This window comes from Ostrea edulis, chromosome 9 (genome assembly GCF_947568905.1).
Source record: "Ostrea edulis chromosome 9, xbOstEdul1.1, whole genome shotgun sequence".
NCBI lineage: Eukaryota > Metazoa > Mollusca > Bivalvia > Ostreida > Ostreidae > Ostrea > Ostrea edulis.
Window position 1 is genome coordinate 26,992,251 of NC_079172.1, and position 24,777 is coordinate 27,017,027.

General features: G+C 37.4%; 1 protein-coding gene across 1 annotated transcript; it reads left to right on the plus strand.

Annotated features, from left to right (window-relative positions):
- Positions 1 to 1,365: 1,365 nt before the first annotated feature.
- Positions 1,366 to 24,144, plus strand: LOC125659277 (filamin-A-like). Its single transcript, XM_048890890.2, has 23 exons — positions 1,366 to 3,270; positions 7,615 to 7,804; positions 10,545 to 10,610; positions 10,997 to 11,210; positions 12,257 to 12,359; positions 12,511 to 12,671; positions 12,881 to 13,303; positions 13,506 to 13,623; positions 13,719 to 13,850; positions 13,983 to 14,156; positions 14,658 to 14,762; positions 16,708 to 16,827; positions 18,973 to 19,146; positions 19,338 to 19,481; positions 19,594 to 19,719; positions 19,821 to 20,072; positions 20,304 to 20,445; positions 20,901 to 21,160; positions 21,257 to 21,505; positions 21,898 to 22,179; positions 22,326 to 22,478; positions 22,592 to 22,762; positions 22,985 to 24,144. Exons 1-23 carry the CDS (start codon positions 2,961 to 2,963, stop codon positions 23,254 to 23,256), a joined length of 4,341 nt encoding a protein of 1,446 aa, XP_048746847.2. The 5' UTR covers positions 1,366 to 2,960; the 3' UTR covers positions 23,257 to 24,144.
- The last annotated feature ends 633 nt before the right edge of the window (positions 24,145 to 24,777 follow it).

The following is a 24,777-nucleotide window of genomic DNA, read 5'->3' on the forward strand; positions in this document are numbered from 1 at the left end:
AGTAGGCCTATTTGTAATTCACATGGGGTTATAAGATATATCTATGTTATCCAAACTGTGTCATTACAGTACGTCACATCTGATTATAGTTCAACACATTAATGAACACACACGAACACACACACGCACACAAACATATATGTATGTGTATATATACACAGATAGTATGCATATATTTTTATTCAAACATTTCCAAAGTCCTGTTTAAACAACTCAATTAAAGGGACATGGACACATTTTGAGCTGAAAATTTTCAAATTTCATTTTCCATTTGTATTGTTTACAATGCCTAACTTATTTCTAATGGTCAACCAAAATTTGAATGTTACAAGTAAGATACAGCACTCACAATTCTTTGTTACTGTAAATAAGGCTCGTGCCATGTTTTCGTTTCAGATTGCTTAATAGAAAATATCACGTTTAAAACAAAATGAGATGTGACAAACACTAGAAACTGTTTAATTGTGTTAACAATTAACTTGTAAATTGAAAAAATCTGCTCTGAACGAAACCTTTACTAGTATATCTAACTTATGTAAACAAAAACATGGCACGATCCTTGTTTACATATCAAAGAATTGTGAGCTCTGCATCTCTCGTGTACCTTGACATCTGACATTCAAATTTTTGCTGACCATTAGAAATACCTTAGTTAAGCATTCTAAACATTAAAAATCAAAAAATAAAATTTGAAAATTTTTCAACCAAATCGTGTCCATGCCCCTTTAAAGAAAGGGTCAAATTCCATAATAAGTGTGCCCATTTCAATTAGAAATTTGACCTATTTCTAATTGAATTGAATCGTTCTATACATATTTATTGAATTTAACCTATCTTTAATTCGATTTTGGGATTGTTCAATGAATTGAAGATAGGTCTTAATATCAAACTTAATAAAATTTCAAAACTTTTCACTTTTACAGAGACATCACATTTACGCATTATACAGTATACAACTTTCACTTTCAAGCAAAACAATCACACACACATCAAAGAAATTAACAATAATACATGTACATGAACCTTCTATTTTTATCAGTTAAGGCCTCAAGTGTCTGAGTTTTACTTCCACATAATTATTTTATATCATACGCGGATTAATATTCAGTAGTATTTATGAAATTGGTCACTATTCGTTATCTTCATCACTTTTTCATGTGCATGAATTTGGTTGAAAATCAGTCGCTTGCTCTGAGTCTTAAAATGTGCAAAAATACATGTAGTTACATCTTTTCCAGTTAAGATAGAATGAAATAAGTTATGAAATCGATAACCTTGCGCTCCATGTATTTCAAAAATATCAATGTTTTTCCTCCTTAAATCTGATAAAACATTTTTTGAATTCTTGTGACGTCATTAGTTTTTTTATTATTAAGAAAATAGGCATTCGTGCAATTACAGCGTGCGCCAAAAGCATATTCTGAAGCCAAATAGTATAAAAGATAGGACCAGATTGGTACCTGACACAAAGGATTAGTAAAGATATAAATATAAACTTGCAATTGTTTCTCATTTAGATCTGACAGATTACAGGAGAACAAAAATTAGAGACAGCATACTAAACTTAATCACCATTCACTTATATTCCCATTGTATTGAGCTAGTAACTAGGAACATCAGATTGGTGTTAGGTACAGTACTCTGATATAAGGTGTCGGCAAACACTGCTGTTATCAGTCACCTATGTTGTACATTGCCTATATTACCGATGTTGATTTCCAATTAGTGTTACCCCATGAGGATCCGGGTTTGAATTGGTCCTCATTGTCCCTTGCTTGTCGTAAGAAGCATGGGGAGGTTCTTCGAATGAGACAGCAAAACCCAACGCCCCGTGTCACAGCAGGTGTGGCACGATGAAGATCACTCCCTGCTCAAAGGCCGTAAGCGCCGAGCACAGGCCTAAATTTTGCAGCCCTACACCGGCAATGAATGGTGGTGTCTCCATATGAGTGAAGAATTCTCTAGCGGGACGTTAAACAATATGCAACCTATTAGATTTTATTACACACATTACTTTGATAAAAAAAATAATCCCGTTCATCACTTGTCTCCAATAATAGGCAAGTATGGTTTCAGAATGAATGAATTAAACTAAACTCGACCCCCTTTAAGTTCTCATAAATCACGAATTTTTGATACCGCAGTGGGCAATTCTCTCCTTCATTTGTACTGTGAAGTGATTGTATTTCTCAGTTATCTAATTGCATTGTTGCTAAAACGTATCTTTTTATACCGTTACATCTTCAGACATTTAATTAATTCAATACGGACGCTTTTTTATTTAAATATTAACTCTGAATTTAGTAGGTACTTGGATATCACGAATAGTAATCTCGTCTAAACAGAGATGTGTCAAATACGCACTGCCATAAGACGTCAGATGATCGGAATCCTTAATGAAATCAGTCGGTGGGATGTTTTCACTTTTCACTGAATACACAAAACCGGTTCGGTGTGTTATTGTGGCAAGGTGTCGTCAAAATGGCACGCTTGATGGATCCTTAATGTCATTAGAGGATGCTCAATTCAGGTTCCGAATCACGACTAGATCTGATCATTCGAGATCACTCAGGTGTGGCCGTTCACCTCCACTGTATTCTTGACTAGGCCGTATTTCGTCGCTTTTGCATATTCTGTGATGTTAGTGTTGTTTTAATTTTGCCTTCATATGAATCAAACTGTCACCAAGTGCGCTTATTCACATTGTAGATAGAATTCACATGCCACTTTTCAGGGAGTTGTGACTTGACTAAAAACTTCTCAACTTTTGCATACATGAATTGACAGGATATAATTCGAAACGATGCATGATTCAAAAGGATTTATTTTCAAAAGTGTGTAAATGAAATCCGAAGATTTTATGTGTCTTTACATATCTTACAAATTATACTATTAGTGAAATGTTGTGACGGTCTAATTCTTTATTCATTACATAGAGTGGCAGGGCAAGTACTTTCTCCATGTCGGGCTTTATTGTGAACGGCTATCAATCGGGGCTCGTATCGCGAAGCAACGCAGAATGGGTCAACATCCAAAAGAACACTTTTACCAACTGGGTCAATGAACAACTGCGCTTGCGGGGATTATCTGTCCATGACCTTAGAACTGACCTTGCTGATGGGGTCAGTCTGGTTGCTCTGTTAGAAGTTCTACAGCGCCGGCGCCTTGCTAGCTGTGTTGAGCGCCCAAGCAATCCTCATGAAGTTATGCAGAATTTAAATGTTGCTCTGGAAGCGATCGGAGAAGACAATGTTCGAATTGTTAATATTGGTAAGTAGACCCCTTGTGTCTCAGGTTTCAAAGGTCACACAGAATTTTACATGTACAACTTCCCCTGTACCAGTTTGACGTTTACTATGTTAAATAAAATTGTAACACATCTCGTAAATATTGGAATCAATGATCAATGGGGGGGGGGGGGGGGGGGGGGGGTGAATATTGGTTGGTTGTATATTGTTTAACGTCCCTCTCGAGAATTTTTCACTCATATGGAGACGTCACCACTGCTGGTGAAGGGCTGCAAAATTTAGGCCTTTGCTCGGCGCTTTCGGCCTTTGAGCACGGGGGGATTTTTATTGTGCCATACTTGCTGTGACACGGAGGGGTGAAGGTATAGCGAACATCGAAAGAGGTAGTTGAAATCTTATGTTGAATTAAGGAAAGGGTTGACAAAAATGTAATGAGTACCCCACCCCCGGTTTCGACGCCCATGCACCTGAAGGATGGTATGGAAATTCTTTTGGATAAATATTGTACTGGCAATCCCACTGCACGTATCAGAAATTAATGCCGTGGAGTATTATGTCTCTGCACGCGATGAAAACGTTTGAATGGGGAATTTCATATTCTGCAAACGACTGAAACCCCTTCTTAGCCTGATTAAATCCTTTCTCCAGATGTATGCAATACCAAACACACATGCTAAATCAAAATCTGATATTATACAGTTTTGTCTGAACAAAGTAGACGGAAAATACTTTTGTAACCACGCAGAAACATAAGGGTATGCAGTGTAACCTGATGGGTAACTTAGGTGCAGAATTTACCTTATTCAAGGTCAATGTTTCTATACACCCAAGTGAAGATTTACAATAACACGATAAACTGTGCGACCAAAGCCTTCAATCATTATGTATAGATAATTCAAATCTCGGTGTTTGATACATGTACAGACTGTAAAGAACGTAACTCCTCGTTTGAGTTACTTCATTTTATCTATTTTCTTTTTCTAAATAAAGTTCGTCCAACCATCTCTTATCTATTGAGTAGTATGGAATAATACTTTAAAAGACATGCATGGTAGTAGATCTGTGAAGGTAAATATCGTCATAACAATGTATGCACCTGATGTTTAAACATTTTCAAGTAGCAACACACTATTCATTCAGTACATATATATGTTCAGGCAACTTGCTTGTATGCGTTAGCTTAAAGTAAGATAAATTATCTTAATCTCAGAGAAAATTGTTTGAATTCAAGACTTTAAAAAATAAATAAATTGGTACATGTAAACAGATAGCCAGTACTGTATGGCCAAAAAGTACTTTTCGCTTTATTACAATATACTGTATATAGTCCCGTGGGGATCAGAGTTAGAACAGGTCCTCAGTACCCCTTGCTTGTTGTAAAAAGCGACTAAATGGGAGCGGTCCTTCGGATGAGACCGCAAAATCCAAGGCCCCTTGTCACAGCAAGTGTGGCACAATAAAGATCTCTTCCTGCTCAAAAGCCGTAAGCGCCAAGCAAAGGCCCAAATTTTGAAGCCCTTCACAGGCAATGGTGACGTCTCCATGTGAGTGAAATATTCTCGAGCGGGACGTTAAACAACATTCAATCAATAATTTACTGTGTAAAGACTCGGAAAAAAATCAAGAAAGTTTTCCCCGACTGACTAGAATACCTCCTATTTACAATATAAAAACATACACCCAGGTCACAGGTTAACCCCTATACCTGATTCCGCGTTGACAGTGCAAAGACGCATCAAACATAGCCAATCACGGAGTGTTTTTAAAACCTTAAAAATTGCCAAATTTGATACAAAATGTCGCATTCTCCCATCTTTATGTATACATTGAAGGTTCGTGTTTGTCATTAAATGGACAATCCTTTTCAGTGAAGCAATAAACTATCAACAAAGTAATGGTTCTCACAAAGAATGTCTTTAGAGTGGTTTAATAGAGCATTAAATGTTCAGTTTCCCCTTTTAAAGCGAACTTGCCTATGCCCGGTCTCGTAATAAACCAGTTTTAAGCTACATACCTTGGTCAAGAGAATAAGTTTTCATTTCATTTGTAGGTTGACCTGACCCATTTTTTTTCCATTTCATCATGTACATGATAAAAACAAGTGAAACGATGATTTTGCATTATCTATCTTTCTTTTTAATGAATGGTCCGATCATAGTACTTTACTATACACGACGTTTCTCAGTAACATATACCTATTTGTCATGCCAAAAACAAAGCCCACAAACGTGGGATATATTACCAGATTTGTTTTAGAGTTCCCATATTACTGCTTCGAGCATTTAAAATGTACAAACATGTACTACAGAAAGTTATGTGTATATTAAGTTATTGTAGCAAACGAGAAAAACTTTTGCCAATCGGAGATCAAATACGAAACCTTTGTAATACTGCAGTTAGGTGATCTAACCACTGAGCTAACCTGGCCGATATCCATGAGTACGAAATACAGTAATACTATTACAATATGTTAAACCCAGGGTTTGACGAGAACGCTAGTCCGGTAGCCCGAGGCTTGTAAACTTTGTCCCGGACTATCAGAATATCAGTTACGAGTAGTCCGGTGGACTACTGAAAAATTAAAAACTTAATGGATTCGACTAATGTCTAATCTTGAACAAAGCCTCGTCAATTCTGCCCTTAGAATAATATACATGTAGGTCTCTACAGCCCAGAAGTTAAGTACTTACTAGCTTGAAAATACAGATGTATATTTAATTGCTGTGATAAAATTTAGAAATTCATTTCAAATTAAGGATTATCTCCCTCATGCATAGCTCTGATCCTTAGACGAATTTGACTCCAGTCTTTGGCACTCTGATTTTCTTTTTAGTTCTTACAGGTTTATTGTTATTTCGGATTTCCAATAGTTCGGCTTCAGCATCACTGAAGAGACATTATTTGTCGAAATGCACGTCTGGTGCATTAAACTTGGTACTGTATAAGTTTTACATATAGCTCGTAAAACTGCAATTCAAGCATAAACTCTACACCCAAACGTCGTGGTTTGATAATCAGAGGCTAAGATGAGCTTCTTAGGTCATTTTACAAAATTATTGATTGCTTGCTTGATTGTTTTGCGTCCCGTCGAGAATTTTCCACGCATATTGAGACGTCACCAGCCGTAGGTGAATTACCACAATTAAACCGACAGGGTCGTACACTGTATAGCAGTGAGGGTTCTTCATCTTGCCAACACCTGCTGCGACACAGGACCTCCATTTTTAAGGTCATATCCGGAAGACCCGTTATTCTCACTTCTAAATGCCGAGGGTTTGGGGAAGGAGCAATCGTTTAACGTCTTAGGTTTGACTCAACCATGGAACGTGTAGGACTCGAACTCACGACATCCCGGTTAAAAAGCAAAGCTGTACCACTGAGCTACCACGACTGGTCATTTTGCAATAGAAATGCAGTATTTTGCTTCTAGTCTTTGAAAAAAAATTCCGCGGTAGCCCCCCGCCACCATCCCGCACTGCCCCCACCCCTTGCGACTCGGCCGACTGTCTCCAGCAGCTGGACTAGCTACTGACCTAGCAGGACTAGTTAATTACAGAATCGTCTAGTCCTTTGGACTACTATAGGGAAAAAGTTAGTGTCGAACACTGTTACAAACCTATTTTGGAAATCATACAAAAAGCGTTTATCATTTATTATGCGTAATGAATAGATGACCCAATTTTGGGGCAATACGTTCGTCAGTAGACGATTGTCGTACACTCAGTTTTGGAGACTGAATGCAACTCAGCATGTATATTTACATGATCGGGTAAATGAATTGAACGGTCATTCCCCGATATTCAGACGTTCATTTCACAGCAGGCATTTAATGGGGTCCAGTTATTTCGTAACACGGCCATATCCATCTTAACAGCCTCGGACACATACCCAGTGCTTTTATTGTGTTGAACAAGCTAACATTGTACATGTTCTCTTCACATGGCTTTTTAATAGGTTACATTTTTGAAAGTCGTGCACTATATGAGGATCTTTAGTTTGATATGTCGGAAGACTGAGAAGTCTCTAATGGAAGCGCTTAGAGAGGTGTACTAATGTTTAGTGATATCGTTACTTACCAATTGCTCCACTCGAAACATTAAGAAATATCAACAGCTTAACACAGATTGAAAGTTGAATGATGAAGTAATCATCAATACAGATAATCTCAAGTAGTAAAACATGGACGATTATATGTTTGGATTCGGGGGGGGGGGGGGGATCTATTTTTTTATTTTTATTTTTGAAAAGTGGAGTGGAGGTTCTCTCCTACAAACCTGTATTGGTCACGTAAATCTTATTCCGTATAGACAGGTCGCAATATTGTTAAAAATATGATACAATTAAAGAACTTTTCAATATTTCTTAGGCTGTACAGACATCACAGACGGCAATATCAAACTAGTTCTCGCCCTTATTTGGCAGCTGATTCTCCGATATCAGGTGGGACTGTCTAATATCCAACACAAGAACTGGATGTTAGCATGGTTACAAGCTGTAATTCCGGAATGTGCCATCACAAACTTCACAACTGACTGGAATGACGGCGTTGCTTTACAGTAAGTCAAATTCCTTCCATCGGTACAATATATATGATTGAAAAAAATTTGCATGATGTGTTGTGTAATTTGATTGAATTGCATGTTTGTTTAAATCTTGTGGCGAAAATTCAATGCATTGAAAACTGATGGGAAACCGCCCATCATTAAATAAGTACAGTGCTGTCTACTCCAATGCATGCAGCCAATATATTCAAACGTAGATGTAGTGATATCGAAATTCCTGTCGTTTGATTTAAACCCGAGCCAAATATGTACATTGCATTTTGATTCACTCTGTATTTTTAACTAACTTTACCTTCTTTATTGAATACAAAGGATCATTTATGCAGTTAGATTTTGCATGTGTCAAATGTTTGTGAAGCCTACTGCGGTTAACGGAAAACCGCCCAAGGCAGAAAATTGTTTGTCTTTCGGCAAAATTTTAAAATAGCTGCTTTGTTTAACACGCAATATTACGATATACAAGTTAACGGGTTTGGTATGTGAAAAAAAAATAAAATGCAAACCTGAACAACCAGTTTGGTTTGTGGCTTGTAAGACATTTTTTGGTATCCATTTATATGCGCGCATATGTTTTATACTGGACGATTGTGAAGATGTTAAATGTATATAAGATAAGCCTAATCTGGCTAATGAAAATTGATATTTCTGTTCAATCTTTAAGATCTGAAATATTTTGTTAAAAGATTCAATTCTTGTGTGACAAATTATGATGATATTTACGACCAGTTTTGCGCTTTTTAATGTTATGGAGAGCACAATTAATTTTTCTACTGTCGACATATATTTCACAAAATACTTGACAGTGTAAATAATGTTCTGCAAAGTGGTCTTTATTTACAAAGAGAAGAAAGGTACAAAACGGTATATGTTTTCATCAAAACAAATTAAAATCCTGGAAATGTAATTAACTTTCAAAAATATTATTCCATTTTAGGGGTGGGTGGGGGGGCACATTATGTACATACCATACATACCCCTTTGTAATGATAAACTGACAAGAAAGCACGCCTGTAGTGTACAAACAAGTATTCAAAAGCTCTAGAGATCGTCTCATTGAACAAGATAATTTGAAAATGATTCAGTTTATCTTTTTTTAAAGTCAATGTGATCCGCGTCTCACTACTGAGAAAACTTCCAGTATTATATAGTGATTCATACGACAAAATTTTCACACGGTCCGCTGGTATTATCATGGGGTTTCTCTGCAGTTGTACGTCCTATATAGAAGAACGATATATTGTACATGATACAAACATCGCCACAGTAGAATAGAAGTATTTCACTCGTATTTGAAACTTTTAAAGAATACCCCAGAGGTGTCTGGCGATATTGTTGGGAAATAGAGGCGAGCCCGAAGGCCGAGGTTTATTATTTTCAAACACTATCTCTCGATTTTGGAGTTATTCTCCAACAAATACCTACCAGATCATCATTCCTTTAAAATTTACTGGCTGTCATAGTTGTTCAACGCGCAGGGGATACTTTTAAAGCTATCAGACAAAATGATGCCTAAATATTGTAGAATTTAGTTCAAGGTTTCTCAAAGCATATTTTTCTTCCACGTACAAAGCGTGGGTGCATTCGTTGTTACAAATAAAAGTTCGTGTGTTCGAGAGAACCACAAGAAGTAGAATTTTAGGTCATATTTCTTTTCAAAATGAATTCAAGGTCATAAAAATAACGAGTTAGACTACCCACTCAAACGCATTCAGCTCACCATAATCATATGCAATCACTGAATCTAGTGTACTGATAACTATGTTCTATAGTTGTGATTGTAAAATAGATGAAACGTGATTCAGTAAAATTAGGCAAAATCAATCTCATTTCAATGAACGAATTTAAAAAATGTTCTGATGAAATAAGTATTATCTACATGTAACATCCTCAACGTTCAGAATACGTACATATTCCGTGAAATGAGGTACAGGTCTCCTTAATTGCGTGTTGTACATTATCGCTGAAACATTCTGTTCCGGATAAAAACGACCAACTGGAGCATTAAAACATACGAGATAATAGAGATAGAATTTCACTTTGAAATTAGATATCTCAGCAAAATGTACTATCCCTGGTAATTTCGTGTACAGTGCACAGCTATTTGATGCGTGTCAATGATGTGAAGTACATAATATACGAATTAAACTTTGATACAATGTACCACAGGTAAAAAATAATCGACATAGCTTTAGTAAAAGTTTGCAATGCAAGGGATAAATTGTCTCTCTTCAGAACTACAAACATCACATTACAGTTTAACACATAAATCACCGCCAATACAAATTCTACGTGTAATACATAAGAGTGTGTGTTGGCTTTAGACATATACCCTTGAACACTTGTTAGGTCTTGTATCATAAACAATGCTTTCTTGCATAAAACAATTTGATTAACACTGTATCTTTAATTATGTACATGTGATGTATTTCATACAAACAACCAAGGCATTCACTGTAAATGTGTAATCATTTGGTGTGTACTATATTTAGCGGAAATTAAGTTTTTGCTTTTTTTAGCTGGGGTTTGATTTAACGTTTATGGGATGTTTTTGTTGTTGGTTGTTTTTTTTTTTTTTACAGCTATAGTTAAGTTACCCAATAACTACATGTACTTTTAAGTTTACCCACAATAAATGCAACATTTTGCAATGTACCTGATTTAGCCCGAAAGCGCTAAAAATAATACACCGCCAAATGCATTCGACAAAGTGCCTGACACGCCCTTCTTTTTACAGTGCGTTGATAGAATTCTGCAGCCCTGGTTTGTGTCCAAATTGGAAAAGTCTCAGGGGTCAGAATTGGTAAGTCAAAAGACCCTTCATTGATAAGATATTTGAAGAAAGCTAATATTTTCAGTAGTAATCTTAGATGATTTCTTCAACAGGAAGTTCTAATGTAAATTGTATTAGAATATACGATATAGCTGGTAAATTAATCATTTCATCTATGTGACTCTGCAAGTAAAATTTTAAATTCCTTTTATATTTTCTTAAGAAAAAATATTTTTCCATTAAAATTTTATATCTGTTGGAGTAACTACTGGTAATAATAGTCTATTCATTGCATATTTTGAAATAACTACCTTTGAATTAAGTTAATCTGTATTCTATAACAATACACTAAGTTTGTCGCGTTAGTGACCGACGCTGAGCGGAATTATAAATGAGTTTAATGTATTACATTTCAGGCTCAGCAATTGTCAAAATGGAATGAAAATAGCCCGCAAGCACTTCGGAATTCCACTCATTCTTAATCCGGAACACCTCGCAAGTTCCCAGTTGGACGAACTTTCTTGTATTACTTATTTATCATATTTCTTGAAAGTTGGCTCTCCAGGATATAACGCCACGCTTCAGCGAGTACAGTCCCTTACAAGGAACTCTCCTGTGACCAATTTCACGGTCAGTTTGTTTGAAAAGTCTTGTTATCGCCAAGATGAGTGCTATCATAGTTTTCCATTATTAGGATATTCAATGATACAGCTGTAGATATTCCATGTTAATATTATTGACATAAAGAAGAAAATCTGCCATATGGCTCTCTTAATTAAATAAAGAAACTGAAACTGAAAAACTGAATAGATACAATCACAAGGTATTTTTCAGAAAAGTGCAAATTTCATAGTGTTTCGGCCTTGTGTTTATTTACGTCAAGGAAATTCTAAATTCACGTTGACAAATACGCCTATCACATTTGTAGAGTGAAGATTTAGCGACAGCAAATACATGGCAATACTATACTACCTATGCCATCTTTTGCAACAAATGCCACGTGTGGTCATATTTAGATGAATTCTTCAAGTGTATGAATGCGCTGACCTTTTTTCCTATCCTGTATCACGAACAAGCTGTCTATGATCAAAATGTAGAAAAGAGGAAGGAAATTGACAATTTTTATTTTCGTTCGTTTTGGTCTGGTATATTCCAGTTGAAACCATATCTTATGCGCCCACATTGTTTTATAGGCTATGATTAGTTATAAAGCATTGGTATTGTGTAATCAGTTCTTCGTCGCACTTGCAGGTTTTGTTGAAAAAGTATAATGTGGCGAATTTATCCGTCTCATCTCCCATACTCATTTAGCTTCGAAAATTGTTCAGGAGACATCAGCATCATATAAAATGATTGGTGTTATCAGCTTTTCCATCGGTAGGTCATGGGTGGGCGTACTGGACTACTGTCCTGTGACGTAGCAATTTGTCGGTGACGCAGGTTAAGTTTTAAAGAACATAAAATCCCAGAATCCTGTACATTGTATGTCTTATAAATCCGTCTACGGAAATTCTATTGTACTTTAAACCTTCGATAATTACAACAGAGAAAAACAACAAACAGTCGTTCGTGTTTCAGGTCGGACTAGGCAGTGATAAGTGTACAGAAGGGACTTTCACTTTTAATAATAGACTATGCATTGTTTAAAACTTTTTCAATCTACCATATGCTTTCAGACTGATTGGAACGATGGACAAATCTTGTGCGAGTTAGTATCCAGTCTCGGAGGAAACCTAGGGGACTACAATACGGCCTCTAGCATAGAGAGACTGCAATATGGTACGTATTCATACTCACTGCGCGCATTGATTTCATTTATAGCACTGCCAGTGGCATGTTTGTTTCTGGAAGAAAATCAATTCAATTACGACAGAATATTTTACTAATTCGCTAAAATAATATTGACATCTAAATGCATAATATCCTACAGGCATTGACGGCGCACAAACTCTTGGCGTTTATCCTATACTAACTGCAGCCGATATGGCTGAAGAAGACACGGAACACCTCGGCATCATGGCGTATGCCGCAAAATTTATTAATATGAAACCTATTTCCATATCAGCTTTCTCAAAGTATGGGCAGAAACAGGTAAATGTCATACCACACCATACAATCACAAAAAAACAAGCCCTGAGACATGTTTAATTATGGATAGGTGAACGATTCACTTATGCATACGGGAAATAAAATCACCGATAATTTAGTTTGTAGAAATCATAACTTTCTTTTAAATATGTTTTTCACGTGTCTAATTGGGTATTCTTTTAATTTATGAATTCCCTCACCTGTATTTTCAGATTATTGTCTGTGATGAAAGGCACACGGTGATACCCACAGAAACTGTGATTCCAATTAAAAATGTCGGAGATTCAAATTACGCAATTGTCCAACCTGGTAACAACAAACCCGACAGGACGAGGTCTTTTCGAATTGAACGAATAAACAACGGATTCGACAAAACCAATTCCTATCATATTGGAGGAACGGGGTCTAAAACAGAGAAAGCAGGTTCATTTCGTGTTGACAGAACCTCTTTCTCCCCTGATCCACGATCCAGTCATATACAGACCAATGGCTACCAGGATACACCGACTGAAAGCAATGTAACTTACAATCTCATTCGACAACCGTCACTACGGAAAGCAAAGAAAATCCAATCTGATCCGACTGGCGGGTTTAAAGTAGACACATATTCAGTTGGTGTCATCATGTCAACGGCGGTAATTAAAACTATTACTTTGAAATGAATGTTTTGCTGATTGAGTATTAAGGCAACTCTTTATTTTCATTAACAAACGTAGGAGTCAAATTACAGAAACATTCACAATCAGTCAGATCACTGGCATTCATGATCGTTTTAAAATGTATGTATTGAAATAAGACTATGTTCTTTAATCAGCAGTATGTTTTCTATTTCAACAGACAGATGATATTTTACTGAAAGACGATATTAAACTTGAGGCTGTCTCCCCAAATGGTCGCGTAATCAAAATGTCTGGTGTTGGGACATACAATGCTCAGTTCGAACCCGATGAAATAGGTACTAGCTAAACTTTTCTATTTTAAAAAAAAATCCAATATATAATGGTGGCATTCTAATGACTTCAGCTAAGCATAAATTAAATGATTTTACAGGAGAATGGAGAGTTGCCTTGTACTGTCAAGGGAAGCGCATCGATTCCTGCCCTGTTGATGTTTGTGACCCCTCAAGAGTCAAGGTCATTGATCTAAAGGGCGGGGTAGTTGGTCGACCGAGCAGGTTTAAAGGTAAAAGTGAAAAAAGCGATTCATAATTAATTCTTTACAAAACATATTTAATGTAGTTTATGATAATGTGGAATATTGAAAAACGAAGAATCGTTTTCTCTTTTATGCTAATAGCTTATTTTTTTTCTTCAGTTGATTGTTCGGAAGCTGGGAACGGTGATCTAGAAATATTCGTTAAAAATGACAAAGGCCGCGTGCCATCCTTTTGCACGGACAATGGGCGGGGCATCTACAATGTCCAGTTCACTCCGTATCTGAAAGGACCGCATTACGTCTCGGTCAATTTCAACCGGGCGGAAATCAGAGGTTGGTTGGTACCAAGTTCAAAGCATCGCGTTTATATGAAAGGGGCAAAAATAAAATTTGGTCAATATTCAAGTAAGGTGTATTAATCTTTTATCTGCTTTGTTTACACCAGTTCCCAAACAGGTCGCAGATGTTTGTAAGAAGTGTATTCTTTAACTAAAATCATTACTTTTTACCCGTTATTAACCAAAATCTCCCACTATTTCCGAGTGCATTATTAGTAATATAACACAATAATTTGAATTAATTGAAATAAGTTTGAAACTGAATTAATAGCATGGCTTTGCTTTGTTCTCATGATAATTGGAATTATTATAATTTGTTGTGTGGGTGAATTTTGTAGTACATTGTAAAGGAAGGTGAACAAAGTCTATATACTTATGTACATGAACTGACGAGACACAAAATTTCATGTGAGCCAGTGATATAAAATATCTGATTCTTTCGTTATACAATAAAAGGGATAACACTATTATTAATCATGAATGTGATATATTTTAGACGATGAGATTTTACTGGGTTCAGATGGTGAAGGGATGCACAGACGAGCAATTTTCCACTCTGAAATAACGGAAGAGGATGGAAAATTCAAAGTCAAGGCATCTTGTATGTTGTGTTTTTCTAGCTTGCAATATTAAAAGGAGGGTTGGGCATTTTGATATATTTAGATAGCAATACCTGTTAACAGTAGAGAGATTCTGCTTGTTCTAAACCATTAGTCTTGCAGTGAAGTTGTGGTGATATGATTTATACCGCCTCCACCATCGCCATATTTATTTTTCCATCTGTACATATGTAGACACATGGTTAAAAACAGTGTTTTAGTCTGTATTTACCTTATGTCAAGTAGAAAACATACCAAACTTGTCGTTCAGACCTATATATGCTTCTGCTAACGCCCGAGTGCTGCATCTGACCTACATCATGCGCTACATTGACTCTAGTTAAGGACGACGGTAAATCCAGTACTCGCCTTATTGACAGTGGAACATAAACCCAATTCGCGCATATGGCACAACTCTAGATGTTTTATCTAGATTTAACTCGTGGTGTCCAGACGCTGCATCTAACACAGTTTATACATGTAATTTAGAGCCAGCAATAGATGATACAAGTATCAATAGCGTTGAGATCTTTTCCCAGTTTATGGCAATTAGTATATCAATTAAACATGATTCTGTTTTATAGTACATTTTCGTCGACATTAATGCGTGGTTTGCATGCTCTAACGGATCTACATGTTACTTTAGAGTGACTGGGGTTATGGATAGGATTTATGTCTAATATCATTAACATACACACAAACAAGAATTTTGAATTAAGAAATCATGACACGAATCAATATCATTTAAATCAGACCATGGTCATGAGGAGTGAGTTTGTGAACGTTTTTATGAGCATTATGCATGACTGGTCATGAGGAGTGAGTTTGTGAACTTTTTTATGAGCATTATGCATGACTGGTCATGAAGAGTGAGTTTGTGAACTTATTTATGAGCATTACGCTGGTAACAAAGGTCAATTAGAAGTATTTGAATATTCAAATTTTCAGGTTTTTCAAATATAAGAACCTTTGGGTTAGCACTCAGTTATTTCAGCGTCATGGTTCGCAGAAGGCCTCGGCTCTCTTATATTCTACTTTTCTCTCAGTTCTCGCAGTCCCTCCAGCATATCCATCCTTCATTCTTTCCCACTCTTCCCCATATGGTCTTTGGTGATTTGTGCCTTGATGTGCGTTTCCCCTTTTCCCGCTAGCTTAGAGAACCCACTCAGATGTCGTCACCTTCCTACTGTAAGATGGAGCCGATCAATGCCCACCTCTCCTTCTAATCTCGTTGCTGATCATGCTAATGCCTGTCAGATCTTTAGCAGCTCGTTTCTTACTTGTTGCCATCACATCCCCAGCATTCCTTTCAGGCGTGTGATCTGAATCTAACTCTTCATTTCTGTAGTCAGAAAGTAGCCCACACCCGTAACACTGCCGTGTGCATTCCCTGGCAATATGGAGTAAGAGATCACACAATTCTCCTTCATTCAATATGATGATGTAAAGTCATCATACATGATCTCGACCATTTTTAGTCTTCCATCATTCTTCCCTGTTGATTGAAGTTACCGGATTGGATGGAGGCAGTTGCTCTCTAATTGTTGACTTGTTTGATGATGTCGCAGAGCATTACTCTGCGTTCCTAAGTTCCACAATGTTTTATATTTTTCGAAACTCTGCTTTCTCTTTTTAAAGGGCGTTGTAAAATTCATTTTTGATCTTTTCAGTGATGACTTTTTCCCCGTGGTCTTACTTATGCTAGATACAGAAACCATTATCGCACCTTTTCATTTCTCACATTCCTTTAGATCATAATGATCTTCATAGTCATTCTTTCAAGCATACCGAGCACACGTATCATTAAGATTATGACAGTTTCATTTACTTAATAACTTCCTGTAAACCTCAGTTTTGTTTAGTTGTCAAAAGTGTACACCAAGAGACATTCAAATGACTTTCAGCTTCAATAATGAAGGACTATAAATCTCGTATTAATTCTTTTAGGTGACTGGCAGATTGATTACGTCACAGGTGGACCATTTCGGGTTCCGATCTCGGACACACTGGATATAAAAGTTTACAGCATGCAGGATGGCACGATTTGTAATCTCCCGCATCTGATAGGTAATTAGTGATGTCAAGGCTCTGGTGAAGATTATTTGTTTGTTATTTGTTTTAAGTCCCATTCGAGATTTGTTCACGCAGATGGAGATGTGCCACTGCTTTTGAAATACATGTATATATGACGCTCAAGGCCGTAGTAGTGAAAGGAGTTCTTTATCGGGTTTTGGCCTACTGTGAAACGGGACGTCCATTTGTAACGTCCATTTGCTCGCATGCACATGTTCAAATGGCCGTTCTAATGCCGAGCGCTTGGCGAGGGAATATATCATGACTACGTATGTTAAACGTCTTACTTTTGAGTTTGACGCGACACTGGGATTGATAATCAAACCTAGGACTTTCGGTTTGGGAATCCATAAGCACTAAACTAGGACGACCGGTTGGTCACTTGTGAGTAAATCTAATACATTGTAGCTGAAATAGAGCATGGCATTATTACACAGGGAAATTGCTCGATCAAGAAAATTGTAATTATTTCAATAGCTGAAATAGAAAATGATTGTACATGTAACTAGCGGAAAAAAGAAACTGTGCATTATTTAATATAGAAAAAATAATTTTAAAAAATAACAATGAACAATTTTATTTTTTGTAATACTGTTAACAAATGTATTCGTTACAGCATTTCATAATCCATTATTGTTAACGTCGAATAACGTCAATTTCAGCACACTCGAAAGACACTGGTATTCGAACTTGAATTAACAAAGTTAATAACACTCGTGACCACCATTTGCATTCACGAATGCTCCACAACAGTGCCTCATCGATGCCACTAAAACGTTCAGAAATGCTTGAGGGATGTTGTTCCAGATGTTGGTTAAAGCCTGGCCTAAATCAGGCAATGTCACGGGCTGATTTGGTAAACGTCGTTCCATTTCATCCCAGACGTGCTCGATCGGCGATAAATCGGAAGAAACAGCTGGCCAAGGCAAGACATCGACATTCTGTTGAACAAAAAGTCCCTGACTGCACGTGCAACATGTGGCCTTGCGTTGTCTTTCTGCAGAGTGGTGTGATTTTGCTGTCTCTGTATGAAGGGTATCACATGACGCTGAATAATTTCGTCTCGATAGCGTACGCCGGTGAGATTTCCATTGACAATTTGTAGAAGAGTCTTTCCACGTGCTGTTATTCCACCCCACACCATAACGCTACCTCCATCGAATTGTCGACGTTGCACAACACAAGCGTCCTAGTACCGCTCCTCAACGCGAGGATACACTCTACAACGACAGTGACTGCTATCCAAATGAAATCTGGATTCACCAGTGAACAGAATATTGGCCCAGTCCTGTATTCTGAATCGCAGATGTCGTCTGCACCACGCTAGTCTAGCGATACGATGACGAAGCAGTATTGGGCGCACCGCTGGACGTCTTGGTCTGATGTTGTGCTCGCGCAGATGATTACGCACAGTTCTTGGACTGATTGGTCGAAGTCTAGGAATGCTACGAGCAGTCAAACTTGCTGTCTGGAAACGATTTCTCAGGTGCATAAGTATAATGTGGTTGTCCTGTCGACGCGACGTCACACGAGGACGCCCAGAACGTGGTCGATCCCGAGTGTTACCAGATTGTTGGAAACGTTTCCATAATGACTAAATGGTGTTACGATGAACTCCAAAGTGTCTTGCTACTATATTTTGTGCCATTCCAGCTTGAAGCATCCCAACAGCACGATTACGTTGGTTTTCATTGAGTCGTGGCATGACAGAAGGATAAAGTTTGTCAAAACTAAAGTGCTTTCGTTAACGAATAGTGTCCAAACAAACCTTTTACACTTCCTACTCCAAACAGTATTGGCCAGTAAAACTCGTTCGTACGAACACTTCAATAAACAACATGTGTTCACTAACCATGAAAAAGTCCGTGCATCTGAGTCGGGTACTATCCGATATTGTTCAAAAACATCACCTTTATCGATTGTTTAGATTTTATAAATATAGACAATAAATATAGAAAAATCATACTAAATTTTATAATGCAGTTTCTTTTTTCCGCTAGTATAGTTAAAAACGTTTTAACAGTAAACTACCAAGGCTGACACCTCATTCCATATTGTTTAGAAATGTGTTCGATGTTTTAAGGATGATTTGGGAATTGTGTTTAGGGTTGTCCCTTGATCGTGACTCTCGTATTTCAGCGGACTGCAGCGAAGCCCCTGAGGGGAGATTAGAAGCGGAAATCACTTACGGCCACGAGAGATTTCCCGCCACCGTCACCGAGACGAACCCAAAAGTATACCAGATCAATTTCCGTCCCCGAGGAAAAGGAACGTACAAGGTGTGGGTGGTATACAGTGGTTTGGTATTAAAAGGTAATAAACACACGCACATACACACACATACACATACATATGTAATTTTATAAGTGAATAATTTCAAGGAAATGCACATCAAATTAAAGAATTGGGGATTGCAAAATCTATGCGATACTGGTTCATATATTTTATCATATCTAAGAATGGAATAAGTATACTAATCATGAATTAAAATGAATTTGCTTTAGGTTCACCATTTATCATAGAAATAGATGAACTAACTTCGCCAAAATCGCAAGGTGATGGTCTAATAAAGGGAATTGTGGGCCAACCTGCCAGTTTCAAGATTGACTCGAGAGGATTCCCGGGTGATCTGAATATCGATATAGCAGGTTAGCTTCATTCCAGTTTCGTGTTCCGAAACATCTTCATTTTCCTACTCAACAATTGTATAATGTAATTCAATATATTAACTTTGATTGTTATTACAAACCAACATTTTAGGTCCGCACTATCCCATTAACTGCACCCGAATACCCGACAAAGATGGCACAATTAATATCACGTATACTCCCGAGGAAACCGGGTCTCATAAAATTCGTATAAGTGTAGACGGACGACAAATAGAAAGTGAGTGAATTGTTTTAGACTGATTGTATGTACATGTATTATAACCAGTAAGATCAACATAAAAGAACCGATGTTTGCATACATTTATCAAATTTACACAGAAAGTCCCTACACTGCAAAAATTGTGAACCCGAAGAAGATTAGGATATCCGGCGGATGGCGCCCTCTGGTAGACGACAATGAAAGAATTCCACTAGTTGTTGGGAAGGAAAAGCAAATTCCGTTCGATGCCTCTGAGGCTGGACCTGGTGAACTTACCGCTGATATCCGTGGACCATCTACCAAGATTCCAACGGCCGTGGAGACCCGAGCAGGGGGTCGTCATACTCTAGTGTTTACACCCGAAGAGGAAGGTGATGTTGATTTCTAGTTTCTATATTAAGAGATCAAAGTACTGTATTTTACAAGATGTTAGGCTACCAATGCACTGGTTTTTCTAAACATAGAAGTTACCATGAAATATTACCAGTATGCATTTGTCTGTACACAATGTTTAGGATGCTATCATCAATATTGAAAAGAAAGGTCCATCTGAGCGAGAAAATCGCACCATTTTGTGTCTGATAAAGTTATTTGGATTTTAGGTGATCACAACATTAATGTGAAATGGGACGGTTTTCCACTACCCAACACTCCATATATAGGGCACGCTACCAACCCCCCAACGGACGGTAATGGAGGCTTGTTCAGACCCGTAGTCCTTAACCTTAACACTGGATCACCTAGGTGTGTCTTTGAAGTTGTACAAACACACGTTCTGCTCTGAATTCCTCGTCAAGTGTCTTGAATTGATACTGATGAACAGAGAAACATTAGCATTTTATTTCATAATTTGAAGTGATGTTCCATGCATGTACTGAATCCCTAAAACGTTTTGAAATTTTGATTTTTCCGCAACGAATGATCGGGATATTATTTTTAAAAACATCATTTTCATAGTTTGAATTACATCAGAATAAGACCAAATAATAATTTCACAACGAATTTATGAAAAAGTTATTTTTCTACGAAATACTAGTATGTAGGGCAAAATAGATATGTGACAGACTAAATATATTATACATCTAGTAATCAATGCGTAACTATGATACATGAAGGTCATGTGATATTCAATTCAATGCATGTATATACGCAGGAAAATATTTTAAACTAAGGAATTTACTCACAATTAACATTGACAGGTCCATTTCGTTGGATGAACAGCCACAAGTACAACCAACACAACTTCACAGCCCGCTACACAGTCCTGTTAATATTCATTTTGAGCTTCCGAAGGTGACCGTTCGGAATTTGAACACATCTTCACCGCCTTCCCAGGATTATCCCGATAATGGTGGATCCCGAACAACATCGCCCCGGACCATTAATGTTATTCGCAGGCCATCTGACATCAGCAATCCAAAAACAAGAGTTTCAAAAATTTACCTTCCGCAAAGAGCAGGTATCTCTCTGACTCCGTCTCTGTACAATTAATTGTTGGTGAATTTCTATATTGACTTCCGGTATTTTCAGCCTTTCTCGTTCTTTTTTTTTTCAGAGAGTATGTACTCCTCAACAACAGGAAATTCCGATCTTCCGGTGAGAGTTAGTGTTGTCCGTAAGTCCACTACGACAAGCCCAAGTTCGAGTCAACCATCCACGAGGACACCTTCTGTCAAAAGGTATCCTGCTCCAACGCGGGCTTCTGGAGATCCTGCCAAAGTAGTGTTGAGCGGAAAAGGACTAAAACATGCTCATCTTGACAAACCTGCTGTGTTCAGTGTAGACGGACGCCAGGCTGGACCGGGTTTGTATATTCAAATATTTGTTGCAACTGCAATAAGGTATTAGTGTAAGGTATGTTTTACAGCTCGAAAAGGGACTTAATAGCCAATGAGTTTTCTCTTTAATCAAACTTGAATATGTCGACAAAATAATTAAAAAAGGGTTGCACTCATTTCAAGCTTTCAGTTATATATACAGTGAAACGTGTCGAGTTGTGATGTCGAGCTATATGTATTCAAAGTGTTGTGTAAACTGTACACATATTTCAGCACTAAACTTTAAAAAAAAAAATAGTTCGTATGCCGGGTGTTGTCTAACTCGAAGATTATTTTCTGGTACAGAAGATGTCTCGATTAGACATGTTTCACTGTTGTGCATATTGTACTATTTCTTACTCTTACATTAATGAATTAGGTGAACCGGAAGCCAAAGTGACTGGGATTAACAAAGAAATTCCGGTTAGAGTCGAGACAACCGGCCCACAACAGTACAGATGTACATACACACCCACAGACCCTGGCGCTTACCTGTTGGATATCACCTGGAACCAACGACCTCTAAAATGTTGTCCCTTCAAAATCAACGTCAACCAGCCAGTGTTTCCACACAAAGTGAACGTCAGTGGGGACCCGCTCAAAAGCGGTTATGTGGGACGTGATATCCGTCTGCAAATCGACTCCCGGTATGCTGGGACCGGTATGTGAAAACCATGTATTATAGTTATGTTCACTGGAATTGAGTATATCAACTATTCATATCTCGAGAGATTCTGTTGGATTTAATCATTTTGAGAATAGAAATACGAAATAATAAGAAAATTGAGTTGCTGCTTTGTTCTTCAGGGGATCTAACAGTTGAGTGCATAGGCCCTCAGATGACAAAAGTGCCTGTAAAACTTGTGGATAACTATGACGGAACTCATAGTCTTAAGTTAAGACCTGCCGAACCTGGGAGGCATATCCTACACATTATGTATGGAGGCGAACATGTGTTAGGTAAGTCAGTGATATAAAACACAGCAAAACTACAGACATTCAGACTGAAAACCAAATGTAATGTTTCCGTAGATCTGTATTTGAAGTAACAAGATATTTATTCCTGTTTACAGGAAGTCCCTATGCAGTTGATATAAAGACCCCGCACAAAGCACAGTACCCAGTGAAGGTTTCCGGTCCCGGGGTGAGTGACGGAATTTTGCCAGATTTTGAGAGCCATTTCATTGTAGATGCGCGAGGGGCAGGCGCGGGAGAACTTAAAGTCGTCCTAATGGGCCCCAAAGGTAAATCCTAATTATAACTAATATATAGTTTATTTCCTGTTTCAACTTTCTCACATTTCATTGATATAAACAACTCTTTTTAAAATTGTTATTAAAATCAGAAACCTATTTGAATCAATTTGGTTTTGACGAGTTTTTACTGACTAATACGGGATTGTTAAGTAACTTTTAGACGATCAAACATAACTTGCGATGATAAGTATAATTTTTTCTCTGAATTAGGCGCCTTTAATGTGGAACTTAACCGCACGAGCCAAAAGGACAAGCTTGTTCATTGCCGCTACAGCCCGGTTGAACCTGGTCTGTATACTGTCAACGTCCTATGGTCTAACGAACACGTGACCGGAAGTCCCTTCAAAGTAAACCTTGCAACAAGCCAGCTGCAACTGGATCGCATGCTTATGGAAAGAAGAGCATCTCTGCCTCGATCTCAAATATCCAACAGGGAATCGCTAAGAGAACCAGAGACAGAACAAGAGAACATTTTGTATTGATAATGATTCATCATAAAAAAAGAGCTATACTCCATGTTTTGCTATGAAATGTATTGCTATGATATCATGTACTTGTAAGTAAAACATAACTCTATACCAGGGGTACACTGCTCATGTTAAGTTTGTTTGCAGATTTTTATTACACTTTACATTGTACACAGTGGCGGATTTAAGTGGGGCGCAGCCGGCGCACACCCCCCCCCCCCCGTAAAATTTTCAAATTTAAGGTAAATCGTGGTATCTTGTTTAGAAAAATGTACTAAACGATAAAAGAAGCAATAATTTCTTCCACTCCCGGAGAAATAAATGACAAAATCTTTTGATTTCTTGAATTACTTTATTGGGAGAACTTATTATTTTCCAAAAAGCCTGAAAATTGACGTCATTTTATTAATTTCACCTTATAAAAAAAATGATAGAAAATAGTACAAATGACTAAATAGGAGGCATATTTCAAGCCCTATAAAATATGTAAATCTCATAAAGTGGCGCCCCCGTAACAACAATTCCTGGATCCGCCCCTGGTACAGGAAAGATATCTCAAATGACAATATGAAAACGCATAATCAGTTATTATAAAAATATTCTATGTAAAATTGATGTGTATGCATAGCTTATTAGATTGTGTCAGTGAGACAAATCGGATATGGAATATAATTTAATTCAGTATCAAGTGAACTCAGTGTTTTAAAGTGGCATATTGTGATATAGCATTGCCAAAATTATAATTGACATTGTATAACTTTGTAGTCAGTACATGTTTTTATAGTACTTAACAACTGATATTACATTGTGTTATTGTTTCAGCTTATGTACATGTATATTTAAAATCAGATGTGCAGCTTTTGATGATTTACCGACTATATGTTTATAAACTAGTATACCAAATGCAAGTCATTTATTAACTTAATACTCACCATGTAAACATTCATTATTTTCAATATGACCAGAGCCCTACACTTGAAAATACCTACAGTGTGTCCCCAGTCAATATGTAATTTGTACTTTTTTATCTACTCGCGTTCCTTGAGGTTTTTCTATTGTGTTTCTGTTGAGAATTTGAAGTTAGGCCAGACACTCGCCTGTAAAGTTACTTCCGTTTATTGGTTTCCATACACAAAAAGTTTCTTTTTCCATAAATTCTTACCTAAAACTTTTGACACCTCTACGCGAGTGAAAAAGTCCCGAATGGAACGTAAAACAACAGACATGTTTTAATATTGGAACTTTGACATAAAAAACTCGTAATAAGTTCTAAAGTAGACAAAAATAGTGACCATGAAAGGCGAAGATAACGAACAGTGATTAGTCTCATACATGTAACTCCTATAAGCAATACAAAATAAAGAATTGGACAAACACGGACCCCAGGATATACCAGAGGTGGGATCAGGTGCTTAGGAGGAGTAAGCATCCCCTGTTGACCGGTCACACCCGCTGAGAGCCCTATATCTTGATCAGGCAAACGGAGCTATCCGTAGTCAAAATCAGTCTGCCAAGAACGACCTAACAATCGGCATG